Here is a 26262-nt window from a genome sequence, read left to right as displayed (position 1 = left end):
TCTCTTTAGAGAGAGGTATTATTTTTCCTCTTTTTACCCAAAATAGGGTATTGTGAGCATTAGTGAGTACACACATGTAATTTAATGTCTGTTTCATTCATACTCGTAGCCGGAGGATGCTCGAGCAGAAAGATCACTAGTGAGACTCATAATCGACATTGAGAATCTCTGTATTGAACTGAAACTTCGTATATACCACAATTCATATTGTACTGTGTGCTGTCCCCCGACAACATCAATTTCATCACCACAAAGACATATTCAGTTGACATTTTTGCCTTTAATGGGCCCCTTACTTGCTTCTTGCTTGCTATCTAAATGTTTATCTAGTATTGTTTTATGTGTCTGGATTCATGTGTAAGCCTAAACTTAGGAATATGTCTCTTTCCTAACACAATTCATGTGTTTCATTTCAAGAGTCTTGCCTTTATTGTTACATGGAATATTTATGAAATTTTTAAAAGATAAAATTATCTTTTCTCTCTTTAGTAAGCCGCCACCATGAGTACGGACGCGGAGATGGCCGCGTATGGCAAGGCTGCCATTTACCTTCGTAAGCCTGAGAGGGAGAGAATCGAGGCTCAGAGCAAACCATTTGATGCCAAGACTGCCTGCTATGTGGCTGATGTCAAAGAGTTGTACCTCAAGGGAACAATCAAGAGCAAAGATGGTGGCAAAGTCACAGTTGTTTTGCTTGACACTACGGAGGTGAGTTTTAATTTCCATTTCATATAGATGCTCATTAAATTATTATTACATTGTTTTCTTTTATATCTAATATCTAATTTATAGGAGAGAGTTGCTAAGGAAGAAGATGTCTACCCAATGAATCCTCCCAAGTATGACAAGATTGAGGACATGGCCATGATGACCCATCTCAATGAAGCCTCTGTGCTGTATAACCTCAAAGAGCGTTATGCTGCATGGATGATCTACGTAGGTTCTGAAACAACATAAAACAGGATTTAAGTTCATTTTGTCTGTGTTGTTGCAATCTGACCACTTCTCTACTCATTTCAGACCTACTCTGGGCTCTTCTGCGCAACTGTGAACCCCTACAAGATGCTCCCGGTGTATGATCCAGAAGTGGTGACTGCTTACAGAGGCAAAAAGCGTATGGAGGCCCCACCCCACATCTTCTCTGTCTCTGACAACGCCTATCAGTTTATGCAAACTGGTAAGACATTATGGAATTGAATTGTATAGAATTCTTTAAGGTGGATTAGATGACACTGTTAATATAAGAAGTATTTACTGGATATTTTACAAATTACAATCAACAGATAGAGAAAACCAGTCTGTCCTGATTACGTAAGTATTTTCATTTAATCTCAGACCATGACAAAAAAATAACTGAAAAATTAAAAATTAAAATTGAAAGTACAATGTAGATGGCAAATCTTTATGGAGATATTTACAAAATAGAATTTAGAAATTAACTTCTGAATATACTTTGAAAAGTCTACATGTCTTTTAATCTTCTGTTTTCTCATAAACCAGTGGAGAATCCGGTGCTGGAAAGACTGTGAACACCAAGCGTGTCATCCAGTACTTTGCCACAGTTGCAGTATCAGGTGGTGAAAAGAAGAAAGAGGGTAAAATAAAGGTACTGTATAAGATACAAAACTATGTCATATATTTTTTTTTTTGAAAGATGTTAATTTACACAAACTATAGGTGAATTTGTGAAATGCAGTCTTTAGACATGAAATATTAAATAACTGAAAACCCTTCAAACAACACAGGGCTCTCTTGAGGACCAGATCATTGCTGCCAACCCTCTGCTTGAGGCTTATGGTAATGCCAAGACTGTGAGAAATGACAACTCCTCTCGTTTTGTAAGTTAACCACTGTTTATTTACAGTACAGATGGTCAGTTGTGTTCAGTTTTTTCTATACAGAGTTTTCTGTAAAGAGATTGTTATTATTTATGTATTATGCCATTTTGTTTTAAACAGGGTAAATTTATCAGAATTCACTTCGGTACAACTGGAAAACTGGCTAGTGCTGACATTGAGACATGTAGGTGGACACGATTTCATTGATAAATCCTGCACATTTGTCTTTGTCACTCTTCAGATGATTGTGACTCAAGTACATTCTCTTAACAGATCTGCTGGAGAAGTCTAGAGTGTCATTCCAGCTTCCAGATGAGAGAGGCTACCACATCTTCTACCAGATGATGACCAACCATAAGCCTGAGCTGATTGGTAGGTGCACATATTTCATTCAATGTTTCAATGCCAGATAATATTGTAAGATACTCTTTTAAAATCTGTGTATTTTACAGAAATGACGCTCCTCACCACCAACCCCTATGACTTCCCCATGTGCAGTCAGGGTCAGATCACAGTGGCCAGCATTGATGATAAAGTGGAGCTGGATGCTACTGATGTGAGTCATTGCTGTTTGAATATTGAATTATTCTATATAAATATGACAAATCATAAATCTCATTCTTCTCTGTAATTTACAGGATGCTATTGACATTCTGGGTTTCACTAACGAGGAGAAAATGGGCATCTACAAGTTCACTGGAGCTGTGCTTCATCATGGTAACATGAAGTTTAAACAGAAGCAGCGTGAGGAGCAGGCTGAGCCTGACGGCAATGAGGGTGAGACTTGTGTGCTTTTTGCAATATATCTTGAGACCAGTCTTAGTGCTTCTGTTTTATCCTATGCTTTAAAATAGTAACAGCTGCATCGACTGTGCGTAAAATGTTTAGTGTCCATATAAATTAGAAGTGTGCTTTGCTGTGCATATCAATACATCTAAAAATAAAAGTAAAAGTACCTGGTGCCTGAATTATTATAATTTTACACATACACAAAAGACTCTGTAAAGCTAAGACAATTTATTTTAAAATGTATTTCACAGAGGCTGACAAAATCGCCTACCTTCTGGGTCTGAACTCTGCTGAAATGCTAAAGGGTTTGTGCTACCCCAGAGTCAAGGTCGGAAATGAGTTTGTGACCAAAGGTCAGACCGTGCAACAGGTATAGTAACATTTCCAGCATGTCCATGTGTTCAATCAATCATTCTGGCTAATTATTGCAGAAGCAGAATTAAATATCTATTCTACAGGTGTACAACTCTGTCAGCGCCTTGGGCAAATCTATCTATGAGAGGATGTTCTTGTGGATGGTCATTCGTATCAACCAGATGTTGGACACAAAACAACAAAGAAATTTCTACATTGGCGTGCTGGATATTGCTGGCTTTGAGATCTTTGATGTAAGAATGATTATTTTATTTTATGTCACATTGAATCATATTCAGAAGTCAGTAAATGTTTCTGTTATTTTTTCCTCCAGTACAACAGCATGGAGCAGCTGTGCATCAACTTCACCAATGAGAAACTGCAACAGTTTTTCAACCACCACATGTTTGTGCTGGAACAAGAGGAGTACAAGAAGGAGGGCATTGTTTGGGAGTTCATTGACTTCGGCATGGACTTGGCTTCTTGCATTGAGCTCATTGAGAAGGTTTTTAATGGTTTATGAATTTATTCAATGCCACTGTCTATTCTCAAAATGTCATATTTTTGTAATAAACAACATTCTTTTATAAACAGCCCATGGGTATCTTCTCCATCCTTGAAGAGGAGTGCATGTTCCCCAAGGCTTCAGACACTTCCTTCAAGAACAAGCTGTATGATCAGCATCTTGGCAAAAACAATGCTTTCCAGAAACCAAAGCCTGCCAAAGGCAAGGCCGAAGCCCACTTCTCCCTGGTTCACTACGCTGGAACTGTGGACTACAACATCACTGGCTGGTTGGACAAGAACAAGGATCCACTGAATGAGTCTGTTCTGCAGCTGTACCAGAAGTCTTCTAACAAACTGCTGGCTTCTCTCTACCCAGCTGTTGTTGAAGGTAAAGAAAAAACAACAACAACAACAACAACAACAACAACAACAACAAATTAACCAAACTTTTTTTCTTGTTTTTGCATTTATACATGTTGCTTTATATTTGCATATCAACAGATACTACTAAAAAGGGTGGCAAGAAGAAGGGTGGATCCATGCAGACTGTGTCCTCCCAGTTCAGGGTGTGTATGAAGATGACATCACAGCAATATTGCTGTACTTGAGGAAAAAAAAAACGAAATACAAAGCATGCCAACCCTTTTCTATTCTCCACAGGAGAACTTGGGCAAACTCATGACCAACTTGAGGAGCACTCACCCTCACTTTGTGCGCTGTCTGATTCCTAATGAGTCCAAGACTCCAGGTAAAGTATTAAAGACTTAAGATATACAAAGTTCTGCCATGAAACTCTAGATGGCACAGGCTAATAGGTCCTTTAAATCAACCTGCTTGTAATCACATCATTATCTATAGGGCACAGCTGATTGGTTCCTGCTGTATCAGTAGCCAATGAGCTTGTATGCTCAACCTTCAAAATATTTTGGTGGCATGCCTAGCAGCGCTTCAGAAACCCTCCACCTTCCCCAGTTCTCACTATATAGATCTGCTGGGGATAATTCATGTACGCTATATTGTACAGCAGCAGCATCTCTTACTTGCTCACAGCAGTGTGCCGTGTTTGTATGGGCAGTAGCAAGTCACGTACTTTCTCTGCAGCAGCAATAACCTACAGCAGCAGCAGCAATAAACACTCAGAGTTGTCATGACAGAAATTCTGGCACTCAATATATATGATGAAGTTAATTTACCAAGTTCATGGTATAAACTGTTCGTTATAGGTCTCATGGAGAACTTCCTGGTTATCCACCAGCTGAGGTGTAATGGTGTACTGGAGGGTATCAGAATCTGCAGAAAGGGCTTCCCCAGCAGAATCCAATATGGTGACTTTAAGCAGAGGTAAATTAGACCACATGAAAATACCATTTCCTGTAGGAGTCTCCTAATTAAAAGACATGAAGAAATTTGATAAATTTTCCACAGATACAAGGTGCTGAATGCTGGTGTTATCCCTGAAGGACAGTTTATGGATAACAAGAAGGCCAGTGAGAAACTCCTGGGATCCATCGACGTTCCTCATGATGAGTACAGATTTGGACACACAAAGGTTCATATTCAGCAGTGAACTTTCAAAGATTCTCTGATTATGATCATTTAGCCTATACAGATTAAATCAATATCTTTTGATTTATTGTTTTACATAAATTCAGGTGTTCTTCAAAGCTGGTCTTCTGGGTACTCTTGAGGAGATGCGTGATGAGAAACTGGCTACTCTGGTCACAATGACTCAGGCTCTCTGCCGTGGCTATGTGATGAGGAAGGAGTATGTGAAAATGACGGAGAGGAGGTGAGTATTGTCATGAGTAAAGGTGACATCAATGATAACTGTGTAAACAGTAAATAATGATAATTATGCCATTTGATGAATTATTCACAGGGAGTCCATTTACACTATCCAATACAACGTCCGCTCATTCATGAATGTCAAACACTGGCCATGGATGAAGGTTTACTACAAGATTAAGCCTATGCTGAAGAGTGCCGAGACTGAGAAGGAGCTGTCGGGCATGAAAGAGGACTTTATAAAATGCAAAGAGGCTTTGGCTAAGTCTGAAGCCAAAAAGAAGGAGCTTGAAGAGAAGATGGTATCACTGCTGCAAGAGAAAAATGATCTGCAGCTGCAAGTAGCATCTGTGAGTATTTTTAATTGAATTAACTGATTTTGGCTCCATTAAAATGAGCAATGTGGTTTCCAATGAAATAGCAATCTATTTTACTAACAGGAAACTGAGAATCTCTCAGATGCTGAGGAGAGGTGTGAGGGTCTGATCAAGAGCAAAATCCAGCTTGAAGCTAAACTCAAAGAGACAACTGAAAGACTGGAGGATGAGGAAGAAATCAATGCTGAACTGACAGCCAAGAAGAGGAAACTGGAGGATGAGTGCTCTGAGCTGAAGAAAGACATTGATGACCTGGAGCTCACCTTGGCTAAAGTGGAGAAGGAGAAACATGCCACTGAGAATAAGGTTGGAGACTGAATTGGTTTAAGATTAGATTTAATCTCCGTCTCCGTCATATATTGATATAGAATATAAATTGTAAAATTTAACCTCACTTGAAACAAAAAATCACACAGGTCAAGAACTTGACTGAGGAAATGACATCTCAGGATGAGAGCCTTGCCAAGCTTACGAAGGAGAAGAAAGCCCTCCAAGAGGCACATCAGCAGACACTGGATGATCTTCAGGCTGAGGAGGACAAAGTCAACACCCTGACCAAATCCAAGACAAAGCTTGAGCAGCAAGTTGATGATGTGAGTTGATTATGTGAATTAATTATATTTAATGACGTATTATTAACAAAGTTCAGGAGAAGCACGTTGCCTAATTAACCCGAGTGAAGCACATTCAGTTGATCAACTCAACGATAAGAGGTGTACATATATACAGAATACTTACCTCTCTTCATTAACAGTTTATCAGCATCCCTCCACCACCCCATCACCTCACTTCTAGATCTAACCATTCCTATCAGAGTTCTCTTGGTTGGGGCCAAACTCCAAGCTCAGAGCCCTCCCATATTTTGTATATCATTTTCCTGTAGCTTGAGGGTTCCCTTGAACAAGAGAAGAAGCTCCGCATGGACCTGGAGAGAGCCAAGAGAAAGCTTGAAGGAGACCTGAAATTATCACAAGAGTCCGTCATGGACCTGGAGAATGACAAGCAGCAATCTGATGAGAAAATAAAAAAGTAATTAATATCTTTGTAGCATAAAATCTTTGAAAACATTGAAAACTTTTATTGTTGTGTTATTGTTATTGTTTTTTTTTTTTTTTTTTTTTTTTTTTACAAACTACTTATTGTTGAACACCCACAGGAAAGACTTTGAAACAAGCCAGCTGCTCAGCAAGATAGAAGATGAACAATCTCTGGGTGCTCAACTCCAAAAGAAGATCAAGGAGCTTCAGGTATTTTGAGATTTCAAACATTATGATCATTATGATCAAATATATTATCACCCAAAATTTAATGAACTATTTTCCACCACAGGCTCGGATTGAGGAACTGGAGGAAGAGATCGAGGCTGAGCGTGCTGCTCGTGCCAAGGTTGAGAAGCAGAGAGCTGATCTCTCCAGGGAACTTGAGGAGATCAGTGAGAGGCTTGAGGAGGCTGGAGGAGCCAATTCTGCTCAGATCGAGATGAATAAGAAGCGTGAAGCTGAATTCCAGAAGCTGCGTCGTGACCTTGAAGAATCCACCCTCCAGCATGAAGCTACAGCTGCTGCCCTACGCAAGAAGCAGGCAGACAGTGTGGCCGAGCTGGGAGAGCAAATCGACAACCTGCAGCGTGTCAAACAAAAGCTTGAGAAAGAGAAGAGTGAATACAAAATGGAGATTGATGATCTTTCCAGCAACATGGAAGCTGTTGCCAAAGCAAAGGTTGGGAAATATTCTGAAGAATATATGTGACCCGTGCTTGCAAAATGAGTCGAAATGCGCACAAGCTAATTACGAGCTACAGTCAAAACAACTGAAAAATTATGATTTTGGTCAAATTTGAGGTTTTTACAAAAAATGTATTTGTACATTTTCTGAGAGGTGTACCTTCCTTAATCTTTCCTTTGTTTTAATAATCATGAAAAATTGCAGTTTTTCTCTGCTGGCTTCTTGACAACTGGTACTTCCCCTCAGCACAAGTTTGGCAACTTTGTAAAGTGAAGCATACTCTTACAAAATGATCTTACTTGCACTGACTGACAGATCCAAAGCATGAGCACAAAGATGCCTGTATTCACACAAACATTATCTCTTATGTCTTAAGTGAACGTTTGGTTAACTGTTGGGGAAAAACATCTGATGTGAAACATCATATTAGATCAGTGTTCAGAGAGTAGATCTTAATATATAGGCTGTTTGTCTCATTAATGTTAATCAAACAATTGCGGTATCATGGAAAAAAAGTTGAATATATATTTCACCAATAGATGTGGGTTTTGACTTGGTGTGTGCCAAATTTGGTGGTATTACCAGGGATTTTAAGGTATGCTTGCTAGGTGATTTTGTTTTGGAACCTTCAGAAAACTTTAACTAGATTTTTCTCAAAATTGACTTTGCTAACTCTATCGACTTCAAATAGGTGTAGCTACGTCCTTTTTTGTCTGTTTCCAACAAATCATACATCATACATTTTTGAAAATGTACTCAATATGACGCCAGCACGGGTCACATATAACAAGAAGTTTTTTCAAATATCTAATGAATTTTGTATTTACAGGGCAATCTTGAGAAGATGTGCCGCACACTTGAGGACCAATTTAGTGAAATGAAGTCCAAGAATGACGAGAACAGTCGCCAGATAAATGATCTCAGTGCTCAAAGAGCAAGATTTCAAACTGAAAATGGTAACTAATGACAAATTGTGACCGATCATGAACAAATCAATATTATATCAAAAGTAATTAATGTCAATAATTAACAATAATCATAAAAAAATCAACAATAATATTGTATTACTATTGTTCACCAGTGAATTTCTGACTGTGACAAAGTCTTATTAGAGGATTTTTTTTTTTGTTGTTGACTGATAAAATCTTACATCCATTTGTTTTTAACTGAACTGATAGAGACATAGCACAATCTGACACAGTGAATTTGAAAATATACAGGTGAGTTTGGCCGTCAGCTGGAGGAGAAGGAAGCTCTAGTTTCTCAGCTCACCAGAGGCAAACAAGCTTTCACTCAGCAAATTGAGGAGCTTAAGAGGCATATTGAAGAGGAGGTTAAGGTAATACAGCATAATCAATACATACATATACTTGTACATTACTATAATGCAGGGATAGCTAATATTATGTGACTTTGTCTCTTAGGCTAAGAACGCACTAGCCCATGCTGTACAATCAGCCCGTCATGATTGTGACTTGCTCCGTGAGCAGTTTGAGGAAGAGCAGGAGGCAAAGGCTGAGCTGCAGCGGGGAATGTCAAAGGCCAACAGCGAGGTTGCTCAATGGAGAACCAAATATGAAACTGATGCCATTCAGCGCACTGAGGAGCTTGAAGAGTCCAAGTATGTATATTATTGCATAATTATTCCCAAAACTCACAGCTATTTTATAGATTAGAATTTAGAATCATGTGTATTACTTAACAGGAAGAAGCTGGCTCAGCGTCTGCAAGAGGCAGAGGAACAAGTTGAGGCAGTGAACTCCAAATGTGCATCTCTGGAGAAGACCAAACAGAGACTACAAGCTGAGGTGGAGGACCTCATGATTGATGTGGAGAGAGCCAATGGTTTGGCTGCTAACCTTGACAAGAAGCAGAAGAACTTTGACAAGGTAAACAATTTTAGTCATATATTTAGTCAGATATTCTCTTTGTAAAATATTGCTGGAATGGGCTTTGTTTCATTTTTTTTAAACAAACTTGAAATATCTCCATTAAAGGTCCTGGCAGAATGGAAGCAGAAATATGAGGAAGGTCAGGCAGAGCTGGAAGGTGCCCAGAAAGAGGCTCGTTCACTCAGCACTGAACTGTTCAAGATGAAGAACTCCTATGAGGAGAGTCTGGACCAGCTGGAGACCCTCAAGAGAGAGAACAAGAATCTGCAGCGTAAGAATGAAAAAAATAATGTTCTAATTCTCAGTTAGCATTAAAAAGTAAGCACATATGGTTAATGAATGTTCAATATGATAAAGATTATATATTTTTTTCTTTCTATAGAGGAGATTTCAGATCTGACAGAGCAGTTAAGTGAGACTGGGAAAGGCATCCATGAGCTGGAAAAGGCCAAAAAGACAGTGGAGACTGAGAAGGCAGAGATTCAGACCGCCCTGGAGGAGGCTGAAGTAAGTATCTGAAGATCAATATTTAATTCTTGCTAGAACCATTATACTATGTTGTTAATTTTCATTTTTACATTTAAATGCATTTTTTATATTTCATAGGGCACCCTGGAGCATGAGGAGTCCAAGATACTTCGTGTCCAGCTTGAGCTAAACCAGGTCAAAAGTGAGATTGACAGGAAGCTTGCAGAGAAGGATGAGGAGATGGAGCAGATCAAGAGGAACAGCCAGAGAGTCATTGAATCCATGCAGAGCACTCTGGACTCTGAAGTTAGGAGCAGGAATGATGCTCTGAGAATCAAGAAGAAGATGGAGGGAGACCTTAATGAGATGGAGATTCAGCTGAGCCATGCCAATCGCCAGGCTGCTGAGGCCCAGAAACAGCTCAGGAACGTTCAGGGACAACTCAAGGTATGTGACTTCTTTTTGACTTTGGGATGTATTAATATTTTTTTTATAATCTAACATGTGTTATGTAAAGCCCAACAGAAAGCACATCAAAAACTCATTGTAAAGCTTTTGTTGTGTTCAGGATGCCCAACTGCACCTTGATGATGCCCAAAGAGGACAGGAAGACATGAAGGAGCAGGTGGCCATGGTGGAGCGCAGAAACGCTCTGATGCAGTCTGAAATTGAGGAGCTGAGAGCTGCTCTAGAGCAGACAGAGAGAGGCCGCAAAGTGGCTGAACAAGAGCTGGTGGATATCAGTGAGCGTGTTGGGCTGCTGCACTCTCAGGTAAGTGCATATTTTCCCTGAAATTAAGGAAATTGAGAGCATCATTCAAAATGTTCATACTGTTGCCTATCATTTTGTAGAATACAAGTCTCCTGAACACCAAGAAGAAGCTTGAGGCTGACCTTATTCATGTCCAGAGTGAAGTTGATGACACAGTACAGGAAGCCAGAAACGCAGAGGAGAAGGCCAAGAAGGCCATCACTGATGTGAGTAACAGTAGCTGACAAATGCCTCACCAAGACACGTGTGTACTTAAAAAATGTGGAACTAATGAATTTCTGCATTCACGCAAAAGGCTGCATTGATGGCAGAAGAGCTCAAGAAAGAGCAGGACACCAGTTCTCACCTTGAGAGGATGAAGAAGAATCTGGAGGTCACAGTGAAGGACCTGCAGCACCGTCTGGATGAGGCTGAGAATCTGGCCATGAAGGGAGGAAAGAAACAACTCCAGAAACTGGAGTCCAGAGTAAGCCTCTTTATAGTTATGATGTGGGCAATGTGAAGTATGTTATAATATTATAAATTATGAATGAATTGTTTGATTAAAAATAATCTCTACTATAGGTTCGTGAGCTTGAGACTGAAGTTGAAGCAGAGCAGAGACGTGGAGCTGATGCTGTTAAGGGTGTCCGCAAATATGAGAGGAGAGTGAAAGAGCTCACTTATCAGGTATGACTATATTCCTCATAAGTTTGTTCAGACAAAAGAGTTTGTATAATATTGTATGTACTGACAATAACTATTTTTTAGTAAAGGATCAAGACTTAATCTAGTAAATATGTGTATTTTTGAAGACTGACGAGGACAAGAAGAACGTCGCCAGACTCCAGGATCTGGTTGACAAACTGCAGCTGAAGGTCAAAGCCTACAAGAGGCAGTCTGAAGAGGCGGTATGTAAAACCTAATAGAACATTTTGACACTGTTATTATTTATATTTGATTGCTAATTTGATGCTACATGAAATATTTATTTATTTATTAAAAAAAAAAAAAAAAAAAACTTTAGGAGGAGCAAGCCAATGGTTACCTGTCCAAGTTGAGGAAGGTGCAGCATGAGCTGGAAGAGGCTGAGGAGCGTGCTGACATTTCTGAGTCTCAGGTCAACAAGCTCAGAGTTAAGAGCCGTGATGCTGGAAAGGTAAGACTGGGTAGATGAGTCATTTCATTATTATAATTGTTTATCCAAATACATAAACTACCTCTTAGGAGAAGTATAGTGGAACTATGATAATTTTGCTGATGTTACATGTCCTGTATGACATTTGCACATCTGTATTATCTTCATTATGTAAAGTGGAGCACATTTTTGTTAATAAGGCTGTTTGCCTCTTCCTTCTTTCCCAGGTCAAAGAAGAATGAATGAATGAAGAATCTTTAAAACGTGAAAGGAGCATTTACTGAAGTCATATAATATGAATGTTTAGTGTAAAAGTACCTTTCTTAATAAACCTGTATAATTCAGCAAATAAGACTTTGTGTGATTTTTTTTTTTTTTTTTTTTTACAGCAAGATACACTTATTGTTCACATCATAAGAGTGCTGATTATCAAGAGTGTCTTTAATCCAAATTTGAACTCTTAAAGGTTCCATAAAAGTTAAAAAGAGTCCATAAAATGTAATACTCCTCTTCACTGAATGCATTCACACAAACATTTCTGCTATAAAGTTTCCACACTGGATTGATGTTTTCTTCCTCTAACAATTTTGGAAAATACTCTACTCTACATTGCAATTTAAAATAGTATTCTGAGTCTTAAACAGTTAAACCTCAGTGCTATTCAAATTAACACTTAACACCATCACAAAAATCAGACCATACAGTACCTATGTATCAGGTACAGTATCTGAATATACTGTGAAGCTTAAAACTGGACTACTGCAATGTTCTATGAACCAACCTTCCAGTTAGCACAATTAAGCCTCTACGATGTATGAATTTCAATTTCAATTTCACATGAGCTTTATTAGCATGACTGTGAATCACAGTGTTGCCAAAGCATTAACATATTATACATAAATAATAAAATAAACAAACAAACAAACAAACAAACAAACAAAACATATATGTATACATCATGTTACATGCAGCAATGCAAACAAATACATCTTAGTAAATTAATAAATAAAGCAGGTCTCTAGAGAGTTATCCATCTCTAATTTTGTGAATGGCTAACATATTTTGCAGCTAGTGTAGCTGTGTTGTCATCTTCACCAAGCATGAAGGGCATTTTCTCAGTATCACTTAGTTCAATGAATGATCGAAATAGTGTTCCAAGTATGGAGAGAAATGTTTCTCTTACATTGCGATATTTAGGACAGATGAGTAGGAAGTGTTTCTCATCCTCTATTTGCTGTAGATCACAGTGTCTACAGATCCTCTGCTCTCTCGCTGTCCATGTTTGTCTATGTCTTCCTCTCTCTATTTCTAGATCATGGTCACTTAATCTGTATTTGGAGAGGATTTGTCTTTCTTTAAATTGTTTGATTAATAAATAATTCGCCAATTTAGTGGTTCTATTTAGGGTCGAGTAACATTGGAGTTTATTTTGGATCTCAAAATGTGCTTTTAGTGATTCATCATGAGTATCTTTTAGATTTTTGTCAATTTCTTTAATAATAGTTTTGGGGTTGTAGCTGTGGTCAATTGGGAATTGAGTTTCATGGACAAGTTGAAGAGCGAGTGTGTTTAGAGGATGAGATTCTGCTATCATGCACCGCTCACACACCAAGCACTGAATAAGCCAGAGATGGCTCAGTCACATTCAGTCTATTATATCTCACAAATGTGTGCAGTGATGCCTAGCTCACCGTAGCACAAATGTTCTAAATAGAAAAGTTACCCACCCAAAGTAACAGGAAAGGGTTAGCTTAAGTGGTGGGTGCAGATATGGCTGTGGCCTGTAGGTGCGCAGATGAGCAGTCTCAAGAGAGCAGAGCCAGCATTATACAGCGTTATGAGATTGACGTTTTGAATCCTCCTGTGAAAAAGGTTATTTTTGTTGTGTATTTCCCAAAATATGTTTTTTTTTTTTTTTCTGTTCAATTAATCTACTTTACATTGTATTAAAAAAAAGGTTACGTGATGCATGATATGCTCCGATTAAACAGTTCATCACTTTTTTCCCTCACAAACTCTGGTGATGGAGAATGATGGAAAGAGGTGGCCAGTGAACTCAACGTTCAGTGACTGTCCACCTTTATACTTTTCATAATTTGGTTGGATCAAAATTTTTTATATCTCAATGATAAAAAGACTTGTTGTGTTTGGTCGTGCGGGACATTTAAGTGATTCTGCAGATGCTCTTGGTACTCTATGTTCCCATATTCGACCTTTTACCAGGAATCTGGGTGTAATTTTTGATAGTGCTTTTAAATTTGATAATTAGTTCAGTTGTTAAAACTAGATTCTTCCACTTGAGACTTCTGGCTAAGGTCAAGCAATACATGCTACGTAAAGACTTTGAAAGAGTCATACATGCTTTTATTACGTCGCGATTAGACTACTGTAACTCTTTGTATGCCGGTTTGGATCAGTCATCACTCCGACGGCTACAGCAGCTCGACTTTTAATCGGGACCAAAAAACGTGAACATATTACACCGGTATTGGCCTCCTGTTTGTTTTAGAATTAAATTTAAAATTTAAAAAGCCTTTTTATATAGGCGCTGAACTCACGTCTGCAAATCAGGCGCTCCAGACGCCCCAGATGCGTTCGGTGTGAACGCAGCATTATAAGAGGCTCACCTCGCCTCGTGTGTGTGTGTGTGTGTGTGTGTGCGTGTGCACGTGTGCTAGTGTGTGACATCGCATCAGGTGATCAAACAGTTCAGTATACTGTTTAAAACATATAGTCACCCTTTCAATAGTGAGATTCTAGATGTTTTTATATAAAAAGGCTAAAAAAAGGATGGATTTATAGCATTTTGAAACAAAAATAAATAAACTTTGAATTTATAATCAACAAAATTGTTGTTTCATTTAACAATCATTGTTTAACATGTTCAGACTGAGCCAATAGACCATTTTAACAGGATAAATTGAATATTAACAAAATGTATAGGTCTAGGTAAAAAAATGTAATTTTCATCAAAAACTATTCAAATGGATTTATAGCGTTTTGGAAAAGAGCTCTTCATTTTGTGAAAACCCACTGTAGCGCCTCTCTAGCGTGCTGGACTATAATGAGAGGTGGCTATCCTGAGTTCTTTAAATATCTATCAAATAAGTGTTTCACTAATAAACTTATAAATGTTTAACTTGTATGGGTGAGTGTAATTTAAAACATATTAAATTAAATACTTTTCCCCTTTAAATCACTATTTAAGCATTAATATTTACCTAATATAAGCACTAATATTTTAATATTTTAACAGGTAATGAACTGTCTTGGAATTATTTTTATCCTATAAACACTTTTACATTTAAAACAATTGTTACTCTTTTTCTTAATTAACGTAAAATATCAAAAGAGTCAGTAACCACAATAGTTTTATATAAAAAATATACCAGATTTACTTAGAAAAGGAAGGTCAGAAATTAAATATGTCTGTCAAACTCACTTTTCAGATCACAAATGCATTCAAATTCACATTTAACACAAAAGGGCCCAAGAAAATAAAATAGCCGGCAAAACCCTATCTTAATGTGAAATACCCTTCAAATGTTCAAATGACGCAGGCCTGAATGTAGCTCGGGTACGTTGTAGCCTTAAACCAAATGGCTGCTTCACCACACAGGCCAAACAAAAAATGGTACCTTTACTCAATGTAACCTCACGCGCACAGGATCAAAGGCGTCAGCAGCAGAAGTCGGGACGAGAGGATTTGCGCCCGAAAAGAAGACGGTTGAAGAGAAGATTCCCATGGTTGACGATCTCCAGCAAAGTCCACCGCTCGATAACGCTATCCGGCTCCGTCAGGGTCTTTGATCATCGTCGGTCTCACGTTTCCACACAGGCTTAACTAATCGAGGTCGCTGGCCGCTAGCTTGTTAGCCAAGTCAATGCAAAACACTAGTCACTAAATCAGCAGCTAACTTAAACTTATATCTGTCTAACTGTTATGAGTTTACCACTCACACAGACAGAATTATCACCATTAAAGTTTTGTATAAGAGTCCTTGTTGAACACTTTTCTTATCTGGTGCATTACATTAACAGCAACCGTATTTTTCTCTTCGCGAACCACCAGCGTTCGTCTCTCACTTCCTTGTACTTTGACCCCGACTGTGATTGGCTCATACACAAAACTTTCAGAAATAAAATAATTCACAAAACATTTGTGTAACTCTTTCTTCCTATTCTTACAGGCATCTTTAAAGCATTTTCACATATATTATTACCCAACAAATATTTAACATTTTAAATGCTATATACAGTAAACCATGAACATTACTCAAAAGACATTGAGCAAAATCATAACTTCTTTGCTGGTCAATGAATTATAACCCTTTTTTAACCTTAAATTCTATTTATTAAACTATGAAATTATTTATTCAAACTTGTATATCTTATACTAAAGAATATATTTAAACCGGGTTACACCCTCCCCTTTTAAATGTCTGTGTGTCCTCATCAGACATTAATAAACTAACAAAGGAGTACTAAGGGCATAATAACTAATGTATATAGTGTTTTCCTATTTTAATGACTATGCCTCTGTGTACTATGGTCAAAGGCTCATCTCTCGATCTACCAGGCTCATCATAGGTAAGTCTAGTAGTTGGCTTGACAGTTCTCTTAGGTCTAGACTCAGAGTTGGGCTGTCTTCTATCCTCCTGGACCTCAGATACTTCCTCTTCGGACTCCGATCCAGCTTCACTAGTCTCTTCAGGAGCTACTTCTGGATCACACTCCTCATCCTCGGGTTCCAGTTCAGAGTTGTGATCAACCTCTTCTGGGTCTGAATCATTTTCATGAACATATTCAGCTTTAGGGTCATTTTCATGTTCTGTTTCAGGGTCATCTTCCAAATCAATTACTGGCCTGGCAGTATTTAACACCCTTGGGACAGGCTCTCTCCGAGTGACACAGTGAGGGACATAATACTCCATATCAGAGGACGAATCAGAAAACTCCTGCAACTCTCGAGTCTCTGATCTTGAGTCCCTTTGACTTCTCTTACGAGTGTCTGCTCTGGTCTTGAGTTTCACAGGTGGATCAGCATCCTGGTCAGCGCGTGGCGTTCTCACCAGCTGTCCAATCGGAAGAAGGTGGTCCCTGTGTATAGTCTTTGTCCCTAGCCTTCCATCCTCCCGTTTGATCTTGAACACAGGTAGGTTTGGCATCTTCCCAATGACAACATACGGATCAGGGCTCCACTTGCTTTCCAGTTTGTGCTTGCCTCTCAGGCCTAGATTCCGGAGCAGTACTCTATCACCGATCTCTATGGACTGAAAGGTAACTCGACGATCATACAACCTTTTGTTTCTCTGATGCCGTTTGTCTGCAGCATCAGAGGCTAACTTGTAGGCTTGCTTCAAGTCTTCCTTCAGCCTTGTGACATATCGGGTGTGAGATGCCTCTTCTATGCCATCTGGTGACATTCCAAAGCACAAGTCAACAGGAAGTCTCGCCTCTCTGCCAAACATCAGATGGTAAGGAGAGTACCCCGTGACATCACACTTGGTGCTGTTGTACGCGTGGACCAAGTGAGGCACATGTTGACTCCACGTACGCTTCTTTTCCCGGCCTAAGGTACTTAGCATAGAGAGCAGGGTTCGGTTGAACCTTTCTGGCTGCGGGTCTCCTTGCGGATGATACGGCGTTGTCCGCGACTTGCGTATCCCCATCAAGGTCAACAGTTCTCGGATCAAGCGGCTCTCAAAATCTCTTCCTTGATCCGAATGGATCCTTGAAGGCAGTCCATAATGTATGAAATATTTCTCAACGAGAACCTTTGCCACAACATGGGCCTTCTGGCTTTTAGTTGGGAAAGCCTGAGCATATCTCGTGAAATGATCTGTGACCACTAGCACGTTACTTATGCCTTTGGAGTCAGGCTCCATGGACAGAAAGTCCATGCATACTAAATCCATAGGCCCATGGCTTACAATCTGGTGCAACGGAGCAGCTCTCTGTATAGGAGTCTTGTGAGTGACACACTCACCACAGTTCTTGATGTACTCTTCCACCTGAATCGACATCCTAGGCCAAAAAAATCTACTTCTGAGCAGGTCAACAGTTCTTTCCTGTCCAAGATGCCCCAGGTCATCATGCATTGCCTTCATAACCATCTCCCGGAACTCTCTCGGCAGGAGGAGTTGACTGATCACCTCTCCTGATGGTCTCTTGCTATACCGGTACAGTAACCCATCTTTCATTGCCAGCTTCCCAGCTTCCCTTTTCAATCTGGACAACTCAGGACTCATAGTCCCTTCCTCTTGCCAGCGCCCATGCTTGATGGCTTGGATGGCCGGTCCAATGGCCTCATCCTCTTCCTGAGCCTTCCTGAGACTCAGTTTGGACATGAGTTCCAGAGACTTTAACTCCATGTGTGTGGGACATGCATACAGGTCAGGAACACAGTGGGGAGATGCACCAAGCTGAGCAACACAGACTGGTGTACTGCGTGCAAACTCTGAGAGACAGATTCGCTGGCAGATGGTTTTCACTCCGGACTGAGGTATAGTCACCCAGCCATTGTCATTCTCCTCTGGCATGTTCCTTGACAACAGGTCGGCATCAATGTTCTGTCGGCCTGGGCGATACTGCACATCAAACTCGTACGCCGATAGGGCAGCTAGCCAACGATGCCCCACCGCATTGAGCTTGGCTGTGGACAGCACGTACGTAAGCGGATTGTTGTCAGTACGTACGGTGAATCTCGCCCCCATACAAATAGTCGTGGAATTTGTCGACTACTGCCCACTTGAGTGACAAGAATTCCAGCTGATGTATGGGGTAGTTTCTCTCTGCAGAGCTGATTTTTCTGCTTGCAAAGGCAACTGGTCTCAGGCCTTCAGGATGTTCTTGGTAAAGAACAGCACCAAGCCCCTTCAAGCTGGCATCCACATGCAGGATGTATGGATGTTGTGGATTGGCAAATGCCAAAACAGGCGCATGTGTCAGACAGTGAATTATGTGGTGAAACGCATCTGTACAGGATTTGTCCCATCTTTCCCCAAACGGCTCCGATTCTTTCAAGTAGACTTTGTTCACATCTTGGGCATTCTTCTTTCTCTTCTGAGTTGGAGCATATCCCTTTGTGAGTTCAGTCAGCGGTCTAACAATCTCAGAATAATTCTGAATGAATCGGCGATAATAACCGCAAAATCCTAGGAAAGATTGTAACGTCTTCAGGTTTGTTGGCATGGGCCATGTAGCGACGGCCTCAATCTTGCTAGGATCTGGAGAAACTCCATCTGCAGACACGATGTGCCCCAGGTACTTGACTCTTGGCAGACAGATCTGACATTTATCCACTGAGAGTTTTAGACCAACTTCCCCAAGACGATCTAAGACCTTGAGCAGTCTCTCTTCGTGTTCCTCGAGAGTTTTTCCAAACACTATCACATCGTCCAGGTACACCAGCACTTGTAAGAGGTTCATGTCACCGACAGCCTTTTCCATTAACCTTTGAAAGGTTGCTGGTGCCCCAGTAATGCCTTGCGGCATTCGCTCAAACTGAAAAAACCTAACGGGCAAATGAAAGCAGTCTTCACATTGACCACATCGGACATAGCTATCTGGTAGTAGCCTGAGCGCAAATCCAGAACAGAGAACCACTGACTCCCTGTTAGTGCATTCAGTGCATCTTCAATGCATGGTGTTGTGTACTGGTCAGGTATGGTGCGGCTATTCAACAGTCGGTAATCTATACACATCCTAATAGCCCCAGTCTTCTTTCTAACTACAACTATTGGGGATGCATAGGGGCTTCGCGACTCTGTTATGATCCCTGCCTGCAGCAGTTCTTGTAAATGCTTTCTCACATCTTCAATATCTGCAGGGGCTAGCCGGCGTGATCGTTGACGGAAAGGCCGGGAATCAGAAAGACGGATTCTGTGCTCTACTCCTCTTGCTAATCCCACGTCCCACTCGTGCATTGAGAATACATGAGACTTCTGAGCCAGTTTCTTACGTAATCTGTTCTTCCATTGTTCTGAGATAGGAGAGTCCCCAAAGTTGATCATGCTCTCATCAAAGTCAGAGGAAGCAGTCTCCTTAGGGGGAATGGTCGCAACTGAATCAATGTGGTACACACATCCAATCACTGTTCCCACAGGTATGGAAGTTTCTCTTGAGGAGTCATTTTTTAACAGTATTCTCAAACTGTTGACATCCAATGCCCCACTGGGCACAACCATGGGATGAAAAATCACATCAGCAGGTAAGGCAGCTGCTGGTGAGGAGTCTATCATCAGGATTTCTTGAGCAACAGGTTTTTTCAGCTCGACTTTGCACACAACCTGAGTGTCACCAGCTGGGGGTAAGACCAAAGGGCCTGGACCCATCCATCGGACACGGCCAGCCTCCCTCCTCTGGGACTGGGAGCACAACACCCTTTAAAGCAGGTTGATCTTCCTCAACATGAACACGAAGGCCTAGTGTTCTGGAGACATCAATGCCATTATCTTTGCATTGATTCACCAAACGTCTAACATGGCTCGCATTGGTGCCCACAATGACAGACGTCTTATCTTCAGTCCTAGAGTTAGGACATATGAGAGCTAGAACAGTTACAGTCTGACTGGTTCCTAACACCTCAGCTGGATACTCCACATCAACTACCACGTAGCCACGGTAAGGGTAGCTAGCTCCAGACTCACTTAAACCCCACAGGGAAAGACCAGATACTGGCTGAATGGGGATATCAGACAAGTGCTTCAGGTACCAGGGTTCAAAAATGATTGTCACCTGAGAGCCACTATCTAACAGAGCAGTGCAAGGTTGTCCATTAACCTTCAGCGGCACCAGGCTAGGCGGCCCAACTAACCCATCAGGAATAGGCACACCCTCAGGCATGTCAGCTGTACTTTTCTCAACCGAACATTTAACTGCATTAGCGGTGGCATCACTTGACGGTTGGTTGTTCTTGGACAGCTTCAGAGCTTGGATAAGTCTCTTAATAACTTTAGCCTGGTTTTCTGGGTTTTGGCACTTCCTTGCGAAATGCCCATTCTCACCACATCGATAACAGAAGTGTTCCTCTGATACTTTAAATGATCGTTGTGGGGAGCTGGCTACTGGTTTTGAGGTATTCACAGCTGAAACGGCAGCTTGAGGTTCAGCTACTTTATTTGTTACTTTCTGTTGCAAGCGCTTCATTTGTTTTTTCAATGCTGTTATCTCACTGTCTGAACTACACTCATTGTACACTACATTTGGGGGACTTTTCTCACTACTAACTGAAGTGTCGTGGGCTGGCTTAGACACAATAGCAGCAACCAAGGCCTTAAGTTCTTTAATCTCAGACTTCAAGTTCTGAATTTCCGTCTGTTTCACATCAGCATTCTGCCGTACATTTCCACCTTGCATGACCGGAGTAATCTTCTTTCGTGAGGCCTCATATTCCTCTTCTGTGCGTATTTCCTTCAACAGCTGGAGAAAGGTTGGGGGCTTTGCTCTCTTTCTCTCTCAAACGAAGGTTAACTAACATCAGATCAGAGGCTATCGCACCACGCAACAATTGATCGAGTCTTGCTCTATCTGTACATCCAGGGGGGAGTCCATCTCTCTGCACCACCCTATTCAACGACTGTTCTAGACGTCGGAGGAAGTCAGACAGCTTCTCACCTGGTTGTTGCTGCAGTAAACGAAATGCAAAATACAACTCCTCTCCTGACTCTGCTGTCCCAAAAGCATGCTCCAGGGCCTCTAAGCAGTCTTCGGGGCCCACATCAGGATCACTGGCTCGTGCTGCTTTTACAATGTCAAGCGCCGGGCCTCTAAGACTTTCCATCAGTCTCCGCCTCTTCTCTCTGTGAGAGCAGTCACACTCTTCCACCATGAGCCGTGCTTGACCCAACCAATGGTCGAACTGCTCTTCTCCAGCTGGGGTGGGCAACAACCCAGAGAAAGTTCGTAGGCGGCGATAACTTCCATGCTCACTGGAGGACTTGGATGTCTTGTCAAGTAAATCACTCACAGCTCGCAGGATGGCCTCTGTTGACTTGGCAGCAGCTTCATCTTCAGGGAACAATGTGCGAAGGTCTTCAACATTTTTACCTGGAGCTTGTTGCATTTCGGACGTATTAACTTGTGAACTGGCTCGGGTAGCTGCATCTGCTATGATAACAAGCCACGGCCCTCCACCATCAATAGGAAACACTTCAGCTGGAACAAGTTCCCCTTTTACTACTTCCTTACATTCACACAAAACCAAGTATCGGTTTAGTTGACTGTTGAAAGTTCGGCCTCTGACTCGCACACGTCCCAAACACTTCACAGTTTGCATTGTCTCTTCTATTGTACTTGTGTCCACATCTTCTTGAATGAGCACCAGGACTGCATGAGCCTCGTCTAATGCCTCGCCACGGCACCATCCTTTTAATTCTGCTACTAGCTTTTTCATACGTTCCATATTAGCTTATCAATTAACACTATATGCGGATAGTCAAAATGCGGATTTTCAATTTAAAGAGGGAAAAAAAAAAAAAACGTACACTAATTATCCCAGCGGTGCCTCCATTTTATGTAGCGCCTCTCTAGCGTGCTGGACTATAATGAGAGGTGGCTATCCTGAGTTCTTTAAATATCTATCAAATAAGTGTTTCACTAATAAACTTATAAATGTTTAACTTGTATGGGTGAGTGTAATTTAAAACATATTAAATTAAATACTTTTCCCCTTTAAATCACTATTTAAGCATTAATATTTACCTAATATAAGCACTAATATTTTAATATTTTAACAGGTAATGAACTGTCTTGGAATTATTTTTATCCTATAAACACTTTTACATTTAAAACAATTGTTACTCTTTTTCTTAATTAACGTAAAATATCAAAAGAGTCAGTAACCACAATAGTTTTATATAAAAAATATACCAGATTTACTTAGAAAAGGAAGGTCAGAAATTAAATATGTCTGTCAAACTCACTTTTCAGATCACAAATGCATTCAAATTCACATTTAACACAAAAGGGCCCAAGAAAATAAAATAGCCGGCAAAACCCTATCTTAATGTGAAATACCCTTCAAATGTTCAAATGACGCAGGCCTGAATGTAGCTCGGGTACGTTGTAGCCTTAAACCAAATGGCTGCTTCACCACACAGGCCAAACAAAAAATGGTACCTTTACTCAATGTAACCTCACGCGCACAGGATCAAAGGCGTCAGCAGCAGAAGTCGGGACGAGAGGATTTGCGCCGAAAAGAAGACGGTTGAAGAGAAGATTCCCATGGTTGACGATCTCCAGCAAAGTCCACCGCTCGATAACGCTATCCGGCTCCGTCAGGGTCTTTGATCATCGTCGGTCTCACGTTTCCACACAGGCTTAACTAATCGAGGTCGCTGGCCGCTAGCTTGTTAGCCAAGTCAATGCAAAACACTAGTCACTAAATCAGCAGCTAACTTAAACTTATATCTGTCTAACTGTTATGAGTTTACCACTCACACAGACAGAATTATCACCATTAAAGTTTTGTATAAGAGTCCTTGTTGAACACTTTTCTTATCTGGTGCATTACATTAACAGCAACCGTATTTTTCTCTTCGCGAACCACCAGCGTTCGTCTCTCACTTCCTTGTACTTTGACCCCGACTGTGATTGGCTCATACACAAAACTTTCAGAAATAAAATAATTCACAAAACATTTGTGTAACTCTTTCTTCCTATTCTTACAGGCATCTTTAAAGCATTTTCACATATATTATTACCCAACAAATATTTAACATTTTAAATGCTATATACAGTAAACCATGAACATTACTCAAAAGACATTGAGCAAAATCATAACTTCTTTGCTGGTCAATGAATTATAACCCTTTTTTAACCTTAAATTCTATTTATTAAACTATGAAATTATTTATTCAAACTTGTATATCTTATACTAAAGAATATATTTCAACCGGGTTACACCACTCCTCTTCGCCCAAAACAGGTGTTGGTGTAGTAAATATTTATAACCCTTTTGTTCTGGTCCTGGTATAAAAGGTAAAGTGCAAAGCAGTCAGGGGGGATCTTCTGTAGTCAGAGGCCCCCACAGAGATGGGTGAATGTCTTTGAGTAATCAATGTTATGCATTTAACATTTCTGAATTGGCTTCTAATTGTCTAATTGTAATGTAATTGGAATGATATATTTTTACTTGACAAAAAAATTTTATATTTGATTTACTCTGGAGTCTTCTGAAATCATTATGACCAGTAGATTATTGGAGTCCATATTTCCGCAAATCTGTGTTAGGATAGATTAAAACTAAAGGCTCAATGAAAGGAGCACATAATGGGACCTTTTGATTTTTGTTTATCAACTGGCTTAGCAAGTTGCAGTATCATGACTAAGAAAACTGTGTTTTTGTATGAACAAGCATGTGGCGGTTCGACTCAAATGCATTAGTAAACTCTGCACCCTCTGACTAAGATCAGAACTGGCGAGTTTATGATCGTGAAAAGCACTAAAACGGCCGAAGTGACTTTTCTAAGTGATATGGCTCCGTAATGAAAGAATAATTGAAAATATGAGATACCCAGAATAATCAAATATCTAAATTAAAACATAACAAATGATTCATTTCTTATTGGAGACACAACCTAAGAATAAGAATCATTTGAAATTGGAGTCAGATTAAACGAGTGAAATTAAGTGAACTTCACAGAGACGCTGAAAAGACATACACGTGTTAACCTTCGCCCAACGCCGGGGTACTCTGTGTTCAGGCAGATTACCAAGCTCGGACCCCTCTCCCTGGACAGCACACCAATTATGTTTACCAATTAATTTATCTGACTTATTTGTAAGTGTGAACTCGTGAAATGGTAAATAAACCTACTGTAACTGAAAAACAAGTTTATTTAATTTTTATCTCTATAGTATTTGTTGTATTGTTTGTAAAATTCTTTTTATATAACTGTGACGAGCAGGGCGGGCGAGAGCCGTGAGGGAACGGCGCGAGGCCGGTGACGCGAGTGATAATGAGCGTCACCTGCGAGGCGTGCCGGCCTCGAGTCTCTCACGGAGGAGCTCCGGAGGCATAAAAGGAGGAGCAACATCAGTGAAGGACGAGAGAGGACCAGGCCTGGACTTTATTTTATGTTTTATTATGTTTGTGTGGCCGGCAGACGTCCGCGAGGGTCTGCCGGCATTACTTTCGTTTTGTTCTATGTTTCTTTTTAATTAAAATTTACGTTGAATGTTCGCCGGTTCCCGCCTCCTTCTTCCCATTTACGAACCGTGTTACATTGGTGCCGAAACCCGGGAGGAAGGAGGGACATGCTGTCGAAGAGCCCTCGCTGCTGAGGGGGATCGCGGTGCTGCGGAGTTCGGGTAGCGCGGGAGTGTGTGTAGACCGCGAGAGGCTGCCCGAGGCGGTGGTGCTGGAGCCTTGTGAAAGGTGGGACGGAGACCCGGATGCCGTGCTCCTGGGACGAGGTGGGGTGGCTGCCGTCCTGGACCTGGAGGGAGCGGAGGAGTCACCGCCGTCTGCCGTGGGCCGGAGCCTGCTGCCGTCCGCCATGAAGGGGAGGAGCAGGGGACGGGGGACTCGCTGCCGGCTGCCCTCAGTTGGAGGAGCCATCGCCGGCCGCCAGGAGGCGGTCGAGGATCGGGCCGTCCACCGAGCGTCCAGTGCCACCGCATGGCACCGCGAAGAAGAGCCTCTTGGCAGGCTGAGGACCGAGCGGCAGTGTGTCGGGGCACCGGACCAAGAATTTTTTTTTTCTTTCTTTTTCCTCTCTCCCCTCTCTCGTCCTGTCGCTCCCCTTGCTTCCGTCTCCTTTCTCTCGTCTCGTATGTCCTTACCCCCAGGTGCTGCGGCCGCCGAGACAGGCCCCGGGGGGGAGTAGAGCGCAGTCGCGGGAGTACCCCCCGGCCTGCGAGGGGCGTTGGGGGTATGTGACGAGCAGGGCGGGCGAGAGCCGTGAGGGAACGGCGCGAGGCTGGTGACGCGAGTGATAATGAGCGTCACCTGCGAGGCGTGCCGGCCTCGAGTCTCTCACGGAGGAGCTCCGGAGGCATAAAAGGAGGAGCGACATCAGTGAAGGACGAGAGAGGACCAGGCCTGGACTTTATTTTATGTTTTATTATGTTTGTGTGGCCGGCAGACGTCCGCGAGGGTCTGCCGGCATTACTTTCGTTTTGTTCTATGTTTCTTTTTAATTAAAATTTACGTTGAATGTTCGCCGGTTCCCGCCTCCTTCTTCCCATTTACGAACCGTGTTACAATAACAATAATTATATATATTGGTAATTATGCCCTTTGAAGGTTATTGGACACTGAAATTTTTGTTATTTAAGTTTGTGACAAGCACCTAAAAATTATTACTTTTTTCTTTAGAGTAATAATAAAGAAGCTGTCATTTTATTCATTAGTCTAACTGTGCTGTGCTTGGAAAACGGCAACATCAAAAAAAAGAGAGAGAGAGAGAGAGAGAGAGAGAGAGAAATTAATTGGTATCGGTAGCGGTACTCGTACTCTGTCCTTAAAAAATGGTATCGGTGCATCCCTAATTAACACCCATGTTTTCAAAATCTTATGTCACTTCATGGCTGTGCCCTCTGTAGCTTTTCACTACATCAATCACACGGTCCATGACCTGCCTCCTCTTTGGTCTCCATCAACAGTCATTTGCTTATCAGTCAGAAGGATATG

At 41.2% G+C, this 26262-nt stretch overlaps 2 protein-coding genes across 2 annotated transcripts; one reads left to right on the top strand and one right to left on the bottom strand.

Moving 5' to 3' along the window:
- The first annotated feature begins 489 nt into the window (after positions 1-489).
- On the top strand, positions 490-11976 carry LOC137033541 (myosin heavy chain, fast skeletal muscle-like). The gene is made up of 39 exons (XM_067405465.1): positions 490-708; positions 793-936; positions 1021-1177; positions 1284-1311; positions 1501-1606; positions 1746-1838; positions 1959-2022; positions 2112-2210; positions 2291-2394; positions 2477-2615; positions 2879-2997; positions 3086-3235; positions 3316-3486; positions 3576-3876; positions 3990-4054; positions 4149-4236; positions 4712-4829; positions 4914-5037; positions 5141-5277; positions 5368-5623; positions 5714-5956; positions 6067-6243; positions 6534-6679; positions 6807-6897; positions 6980-7369; positions 8205-8331; positions 8596-8714; positions 8800-8996; positions 9081-9264; positions 9373-9538; positions 9650-9774; positions 9874-10182; positions 10304-10507; positions 10588-10713; positions 10803-10973; positions 11072-11176; positions 11302-11397; positions 11514-11645; positions 11852-11976. Exons 1-39 carry the CDS (start codon positions 502-504, stop codon positions 11864-11866), a joined length of 5793 nt encoding a protein of 1930 aa, XP_067261566.1. The 5' UTR covers positions 490-501; the 3' UTR covers positions 11867-11976.
- A 9036-nt stretch (positions 11977-21012) lies between these two features.
- LOC137034969 (paraneoplastic antigen Ma1 homolog) lies at positions 21013-22029 on the bottom strand. Its single transcript, XM_067408212.1, has one exon. The coding sequence runs from the start codon at positions 22027-22029 to the stop codon at positions 21013-21015; it is 1017 nt and encodes a 338-aa protein (XP_067264313.1).
- Positions 22030-26262: the final 4233 nt, after the last annotated feature.

The sequence above is a fragment of the Chanodichthys erythropterus genome, chromosome 13, assembly GCF_024489055.1.
Source record: "Chanodichthys erythropterus isolate Z2021 chromosome 13, ASM2448905v1, whole genome shotgun sequence".
NCBI classification, from domain to species: Eukaryota; Metazoa; Chordata; class Actinopteri; order Cypriniformes; family Xenocyprididae; genus Chanodichthys; species Chanodichthys erythropterus.
Note: the sequence above shows the minus strand (reverse complement) of the source record. Positions and strands in the feature narration are given on the sequence as shown.